Source organism: Primulina tabacum, chromosome 12 (assembly GCF_025594145.1).
Source record: "Primulina tabacum isolate GXHZ01 chromosome 12, ASM2559414v2, whole genome shotgun sequence".
NCBI classification, from domain to species: domain Eukaryota; kingdom Viridiplantae; phylum Streptophyta; class Magnoliopsida; order Lamiales; family Gesneriaceae; genus Primulina; species Primulina tabacum.
This window is the reverse complement of record NC_134561.1, coordinates 31,903,657-31,912,367: the sequence shown is the minus strand read 5'-3', so window position 1 is coordinate 31,912,367 and position 8,711 is coordinate 31,903,657. Positions and strand designations below refer to the sequence as shown.

At 34.1% G+C, this 8,711-nt stretch overlaps 1 protein-coding gene across 1 annotated transcript; it reads right to left on the bottom strand.

Moving 5' to 3' along the window:
* Positions 1-3,738: 3,738 nt before the first annotated feature.
* LOC142520349 (uncharacterized) lies at positions 3,739-4,185 on the bottom strand. The gene has a single exon (XM_075623347.1). It carries the CDS (start codon positions 4,183-4,185, stop codon positions 3,739-3,741), a length of 447 nt encoding a protein of 148 aa, XP_075479462.1.
* Between the last annotated feature and the right edge of the window lie 4,526 nt (positions 4,186-8,711).

The following is an 8,711-nucleotide window of genomic DNA, read 5'->3' as shown; positions in this document are numbered from 1 at the left end:
ACTTGCACCCCCAAAAAGAAGTTTAGTTCTCCCATCATGCTCATTTCAAAATGTTCCTGCATTATCTTAGAGAATCTCTCACATAGTTTATGATTAGTTGATCCGAATATAATGTCGTCCACATGTATTTGTACAAAAATAGAGTTACCATCTTTTGAGAATTTAAACAAAGTTTTATCAACCATTCCAATTGAAAAGCAATGATCAAGCAAGAATTTAGTTAACGTGCTGTACCATGCTCTTGGGGTTTGTTTCAGTCCATACAGTGCTTTATCTAATTTATAAACATAATCAGGGTGAATGTGATTGATAAAACCAGGTGGTTGCTCTACATATACTTCCTCGTTTAGCAAACCATTTAAGAATTCAGATTTAACATCCGTTTGATATACCTTAAAATCTTTAAATGCTGTAAAGGCCAAGAATATTCTAATTGCTTCTAGCCTAGCTAAAGGAGAAAATGATTTGTCAAAGTCTATTCTTTCCTCCTACCTATAGCCTTGGGCCACTAATCTAGCCTTGTTTCTTATTATCGAACTGTTTTCATTCATTTTGTTTCTAAATACCCATCTGGTGCCAATAACATGTACACTTTCAAGACGATGAACTAGATGCCAGACTTTGCTTCTCTCAAACTGGTTGAGTTCTTCCTGCATAGCCTCTATCCAATTTGTATCATGGAGTGCATCATCGATTTTCTTAGGTTCTATCTGAGAAACAAAGGCTGCATGCATAAATTCATTTATCATTTGATGTCTAGTTCTAAGAGGGGCAATAGGGTTACCGATGAACAGCTCGAGTAGATGGTCCTTTTTCCACCGAAGACATGGTCCATATGGATTTCTCTTGGTTGGTTGAGTAATTTCATTTCTTGTGCTAGTGTCTCTTCCTCCATTTGAATAATTTCTGGATCATTTGTCTATTGAGTTTGTTCTTGAGCGGTTGGATCTTGCTCCAAGATATGTTCACCTGTTTTTCTCAAATCTATATCGTCATCACTATTAGCTTCAAGATTAGTAGCATCAAGTTTATTAATCAAATCATGAATACTGCTACTACTATTGTCAGACATATGGATGATTCATCAAATACAATATGTATAGATTCTTCAACAGTGAGAGTTTTTTTTATTGTAAACTCGATATGCTTTGCTCACTGCTGAGTATCCCAGGAAGACATTATTATCATCTTTTACATCGAATGCAGTTAGTTGTGTATTGCCATTATTATGAATAAAACACTTACAACCGAAAACGGAAATATCCAACTTCTGGTTTCTTGCCGATCCAGATTCCATATGGAGTCTTTTCATGATTTTTATTGATCATAGACCGGTTTTGAGTATAACAGGCTATATTGATGGCCTCCGCCCAAAATCGTTGTGAGATACTGGATTCTGCCAGCATGGTTCTAGCTGCTTCCTTCAATGTGTGGTTCATTCTTTCAGCTACTCCATTCTGTTGAGGTGATCTTGCATCTGACAGTTCATGTTTTATGACATTATCTTCAAGATAGGATGACAAAATTGGTTCAAAAATTCAGTTCCTCTGTCATTCCTGATTTTTTATACTGCTTCATTATTCTCAATTTGAAGTCTTTTGAGAAGCTTGATTAGTTGAGCCGCGGTTTTATCTTTGGAGCTAAAGATAATTGCCCATGTAAATCTGGAGAAGTCATCAATTACCACAAGAGTGTATTTCTTTCCCCCTAATCTCATCACCGGTATCGGTCCAAACAAATCCATGTGAAGAAGTTCTAGGCATCTTGCTGATGAGTTTGTTCCTTTGTTCTTGAAGGTTGAGCGGACATGTTTACCTAGTTGACAAGAATTACAAACTCTATCTTTGGCAAAGACAATATTAGGCAAGCCAGATACCATTTTAAGTTTGCTAATAGTAGCAATAGATTTGAAATTAAGATGATTAATTCGTTTATGCCAAAGCTAATTTTGATTACCATTTAGGGCAAGGAAGCAAGTAGGTGCATTAAGACAATCATCATTCCATTTTACTTTATATCTATTTTGTTCTCTATGACCAGCTAGAACAGTGTTACCCGCGGCAGTTTTAACAGTGCATATGAGTTTGTGAAACTCAACGGTGTAACCGTTGTCACATAGTTGGCTTATGCTTATCAGGTTATAACACAGATTTTCTACAAGAAGTACATCATTAATGATAATTTTACCGTGGATAATCTTACCTTTACCCACAGCTCTACCTTTAGAATTATCACCGAAGATGATCGTTGGACCTCTGTAGTTGACTATTTCTGATAAAAGACTATTGCTTCCAGTCATGTGTTTGGAACAACCACTATCCACGAACCAGATGGATTCTTCCAAGTTCTTTTTCTTCGATACCTGAAATTATTTAAATAAGAAATTGGTACCCTTTACTATTTGGGTCCTGAGATTATCAGTCTCTTAGGAATCCACACTTGAATTATCCTGAAGAATTTTCCATCGTGTGTCCTAAGGTGAGTGCAGTTATGTGCATAATCAGGTGGTGTATGCAATGTCTTTTCTTTTTTAGCATGTTGTTTTGATCGTCTGTCATTGTCACTCAATCTGTACCTCTTTTGAACATGTCGGTTGTTGTAGTAATGGTTAGGTCTAATTCTTGAGTGATATCCGGTTGAACCTGAATTTCTGCGGGCCAGTACTGAACCGTTTTGAACAGTTGTAGTTGGCATGCGTCTTAGCCATGATCGGTTGGATTTAGCACTCTCAATTTAAAATGTTTTTCTCTAATAACGGTTGAGTTGGTGCTCCTGAGGTGTTGCATTCATTGATGCTATAATCTAGTCCGGTTCTGTCTCCGACCGGTTTCTGCATCTCATGCATCCTGTTAAGAGAGGCATATGAATTGTTCCATGTGTTGACTGTGTTTATCAACCGTTTGTTTTTTTTAACGTGGCGTGGAACAGTCTGCGCAGGTCATCATTCTCAGCCGCTAGCAGACTTAACTTTAGTTTTAAATCGTCAACTTCCTTTTGATGCGAACAGCTAGAGAGAGTCAACTTATTTTTCAAGTCTTGTTTTTCTGCTTTGGCTTCATTGAATTGCTGTGATAGTCCTTTGAACTCATTTACCATATCATGTAGTGCCGTGACCAGGTCTTCTCTTGTTAATTCAATAGATTCAAAGTTAAATATCATTTCTTCTATCGATTCTGGGTCTTCATTAGCCACGAGACAGTTTGTCGTCTCATCTTCGCTTTCACTAGCTGATTCTTCAAAAGTGGATCTTTCTGACTCTAAGTCAGCCCATTTACCTTTCACTCGTTGATTCTTCTTTTTGTTGAATTTTTGGTCGTCTTTAGACCGTCTTCTGTCAACCGGTTTCTTTTCCACCTTTCTTGGCCTATTGCATTCTGCAATAAAATGTCCATTCTTACCACAGTTAAAGCAGGCTTGACCATCATCAGTATGGTCCTTTTTGAGATAAGATTTATTCATCTGTGATTGATTCTTATGCATGGATTTACCAAACTTTTTAACGAAAAGGGACATGGCTTCATTGCTTAGTAGCTCAGCTCTTTTTTTACTTGTGGACTCTTCAATTGGAAGAGTCACTGTGGTAGCTGCCAAGGCTTTTGTTTGTTGGGAGGTAGATGGCTCTTCTTCAATTTGTATTCCAAGCTCGAACTCATATGATTTAAGATCTGCAAAGATATCATGTAGTTCCAACTTGTTCAGATCTTTGGACTCTCGCATCGCTATGGTTTTCACATCCCATTATCTGGGAAGAGCTCGCATAACCTTCAAAGCAATTTCTCGGTTAGAATATTCTTTTCCTAAAAAAATAAGTTTGATGATAATACTACTGAACCGTTCTTCGAATTCTGTAAGAGTTTCTCCCGGCTTCATTTTTGCATTATCAAACTTCTGGATAGCCACAGTCAGCTTGTTTTCTTTAGTTTGATCTTTGTCCTCACATAGTTGTGTGAGTTTTTCCCATATTTCTTTAGCCGTGGTGCACGTCTTGATTTTGGCGAACATTTTTTTGTCTAGAGTCTTGTAAAGAATATCCTTTGCGACATTATCAAGATTTGCTTTCTTTTGGTCCTCAGTTGTCCATTCAGATCGATGTTTTTCAACCATCTTGGGAGCACATTCAGTTGTTGTTGCAGTTGTATTTACTTTCAGAATTTTCATTGGCCCGTCAGTGATGACATACCACATGTCGTCATCTTGGGCTGCTAGATGTGCCTGTATACGAATTTTTCAATCATCATAATCTTCTTTAGAGAACATATGAATTTTGTTGAAAGATGACATGAGTAATTATTAGATATCAATTTTTGGGAAAACCCTGTTCTGATACCACTTGTTGGGATCGAGAAAGAGTTTAGAAGGGGGTGAATAAACTCTCTCAAAATATTTGCTTTTTAAAATTCTGTTTTCAACCGTTTTGAGGCGATTTGAAATTCTTCTCAAACTGTTAGAAATGTGAACCACTGTTGAGTGCGGAAAACGATTCAAAATTTCCAATGATAGCTTAAAAAACGTTGGCAGACTTATCAACAAAATATAGCTAGAAAAGTAAGTTCTTGCAAGAAATAAAAACACAAGGTTTTTTTATGGATTTCGGAGATTGAAAACTCCTACGTCACCCCTTCTTCCTCTTTAGAAAGGATTCCACTAAAAGACTTTGGCTTTATAAAAATCTTTGCAACAGCCCACTCCAATCAAGACTTATCACACTGTCTGTTTTGGAACTCTTAGTGATCACTTTTTAATTCAGGATTTTAAGAACACTCTGTTCACCAAACACTACAACTTAACCTAAATAACGGAAAGGTTACTGATACAAGTAAATTGATTTTGGTAGCACGAAGATCATCCTAAAATGATCAGATATCTGTTTGTTCAGTGTGTGCTTATGAGCGAAGAAGTAAGTAAGCTTTTGAGTGCGCTCTGAAAGTTTCGAAGTATGCAAGCTTATGATAATTTTACTTTCGTGGATTCGATAATGTATATTACGCTGCTCTTGCAAACATCCTTCTCTGTTAATATAGGCGATAGTTTCAACGGTCAAAAAGATCGAGTAACGTTAACTTTGTAATAGAAAAAGGCTGTGTCACCATCAGCTGCAACCGCATTTAATGTTATTTAGATATACATTAAATGTTCTCTTTGCTTGCATTTCCTTGAGTCCTGTTCTGAAGAGTTTGCTACAGAGTTTCCTTTTATGGTGACTGCTTTTAACATCTGACCTTTCAAAGAAAATGATCTTTCCTTTCTGGGATAGTGATATAAATGCAGATCATTCTCGGGACTGATGTAGGAACACGTTGGTTATGAAACCGGTGCAAGCTCTTGAATTTTTTGAACCGGTCAGAGAATGTCTTTCATTAAATAGGCAATAAATAACCTTGTTTAATGATGTCTTTCAATCAATCGGTTGAGAGTTCCATCTTCTTTTATTCTGAGCCGTTTGAATTACCGACGGTCTGGAAGTCAGGCGGTCAAGTTTCTCTAGTATATCCTTTGATAGAGCGGTTAGAACTCTTTTGGCTTAAGCCGGTTGAGAGCTGGAGGTTAAGCTAAAATATGTTACAAAAGATAAGAAGATGTTTCTTGAAATAGTGAAGTGTTATTTTGATTTTATTGATCACCAAAACTTTTGGGTAATAATTTCTTTAACAATATGGTAATCACAACTACTAAAATTAATATTTAATTGGTAGATTCAAAATTTACTAAATAAATAATTGTGAAATCATTATAAATTCGGTCGACGATCAAACAATACCGTTATACCGAGGGTACAAATATTGTTCATATGATGAAAAATAAAAAATTCGAAGGTAAAAATTTCCTTTGATCCATTTTTTGCAGCTGCTAATTTTGTGAACTTCTTCAAAAAACAGGCAGTTCCAATCTCATCACAAAATTAGCAGTCGAGCTAACTTCCACAGCTTCCAATAATGGAATTCACTTATAAACCCCTTTATAAGTTATCTGTTTGATCTCCATCAAACTAAAGTCACCAAATTCAATTAATTGAATTTGACTACCTCGACGAGAACACAAAATCAAATACTTGTGTGACTCTCAATAGTTCAGGGATATAGCTAGCCGTGATACACAACTTCTCTGTGATTTAGAATAACATTTATTCTTATCTGAACTTACTCTAATTAGCCGTATTCTTTTCATCAACCCTTGATCAAGAATGTTAGAACTCAAGTCTGATTACACCCGTCGAATCATGGTAAAAAAGTCTAGTAGCATCGTCACATGATCTCCTTAGTATTACTGATAGTGTCTGCAAGAACCTTAATTTATGTTTAGCATATAAAACAGTCACTTCATCTCATATATCCCCATATAATCTGCAATCATTGGTATATCAAGAGTTGCAAATTAATTCGATAACGATGTGATATATTTTTGAGTAATAATAGTGACATTAGATGTGCTACTAGATAACCACCTTCTCTAAATCACATAACTTACTCTAGCAAGATATTCCTTGCACTATTAACTCATCACATCACACTGGATATCTTCACCCGTACGGATACGATGATTCTGCGACTACAATGCACTGGCCCCTACTTATTTCAAAACTACAACCAACCTCGTCACATGTTGACCCTCAATGGAATCTGTAAATGAGTTAAAATGCAGTGCTAGTACGCAGGCCTCCATGTTGTCTTGGGTTAAATGACTAATGGTGTACAATCATAAACGTGAATTATTCCATTCGATAAGTGATATCACTTGGAAATTCCGAGAGAGGATTTTTCATTGCATCATCAAATGATCACTCATTTGTATGAATGGAAATCTTCGTGCCCTTACCAATGAAACATGACTTTTATATCACAGATACTAGTATCAATCTCAAGTGATGTTTGTCCTTATGAACCGACGCTCTTCCTAATGAGTTTCATGATCTTAGATTGAGAAGTAGACCTCATGGTATATTTTGTATATTCAAGGACTTTATCTATGCTGCTTGAATGAGTATACAAATAAAGTAAATGTTATAAATTGATAAAATTGTAAAATGTTATTAAAATAAAGATTTTTTTTACATAAAAGTCAATAAGTACAAGTCATAAGTTGGCTCATTGGGCACCTATTTTAACACTCGAGTCATCGTGAATGTTCATATTTTGAAGCACAAATGCATTTATATATATATGCTCACATCTTACCGACATATCTGCTCAACCAAGAAGTTCCTTAGAACATCATAGCACTACTTCAATGTCTATATCGGACCATCAAGAATCAATGTTCTTGTCATGCTGCAACTTGTTTATGCAGCCTTCAAGACCGGTTCGACACACAATATGAAAAATAACTATAGAAGAAGATAGATTTGATCATCAGGATTGTCGTCGGGTTGATTGGTGGAAGGTAATTAGGCTTTTCATCCAGTTGATAGATGGAGGGTAAATTAGGGCTCGTTGTCCCTGCTGACTGTGTATGCTTGGAGTTCAAACTGAAAGTGTGACTTTATATGAAGTTAGTTTGTACAACATACTTATATAATTAAAATCTTTTAGTGGAATCTTTCATAAACGGAGGAAGAGGAGACGTAGTGTGATTCGGTCCTCAAACTTCCATAAACACACTCCTATGTTTATTTATCTGATTTCTTATAATCAGTTCTGATTGAGTGCAGGAAACTTTTGTCAAGTTCTCTCTTTATTGCTAGCTTGTACGGGACTCGTTAATTTAATTCTTGTAAATATAAATTGAAATTTTTTGTTGAATCTAATTCATGTAAACGTCTCTTGTTCGCAAGTGGACTCGTGAATTTAATTTGTATATATTTTATGTACAAGTTAACTAAAATTTATAATTATTAGAAAGCAATAATTAATTAATTATAAAAACTATTTTGAGATCGTCTCATGAGTTAATTTTGTGAAACGGATCTTCGACCCAACCCATCAAAAAAATATTATTTTTCACTATAGATATAAATCAAGTTGACCCGTCTCACGAGTATATATCCTGGAGACCTATTCTTAATTAATATATCCATGTGTGTGATTATATTAAAAAAAATCTAATTATAACTAATATTTTCTAAGAATTAATTAATTTAATTAAACCCATGCTTTAAATGTTGCCTTCATGGATTAAAAAAAAAACAATTGACCTTTTTTATTCATATATTATTTGAGATGAAATTAATCTGAACTATGCCATCTCAAAATGCAACTCATAGGCTCCGTTTGGTATGTGTGATGTTATAAGTAAATGCTTAATAATTAGAATGATTAAAAAATGAGAGATATTGATTAATAGTACGTAGGGAAAAAAAACATGGCGTTTGATATGATTTAAAAATGATGGACTAATTTTGTAAATTTTATTGTAATGGTCAAAATGCCCAAAGTGCTAATAAAATATATATTATTAAAATAATTGGATAGATAATTAAATATTTATAATTATAATTTACATTTATTAAAATTAATTTAAATATATTTATTAGAAATAAATTTGTAAATATGCATTTACTTTAATATTTAAAATAGCAATAATATTTTGAATGTTAATGTTAAATAAAGTTTACTAATAATTACAATATTATTGTTTTTTTAAAATAATTATAAATATTCTTAAAATAATTTGATAGATAATTAAATATTTATAATTATAATTTATATTTATTAAATTTAATTTAAATCAATAAACAAAATAAATTAAAATTAATAAATATTATTTTCATAAAATAA

Bases quoted from the DNA above. Each gene is read 5' to 3' on its own strand.
- LOC142520349 (XM_075623347.1), bottom strand. From the start codon at position 4,185: ATGTGGTATGTCATCACTGACGGGCCAATGAAAATTCTGAAAGTAAAT.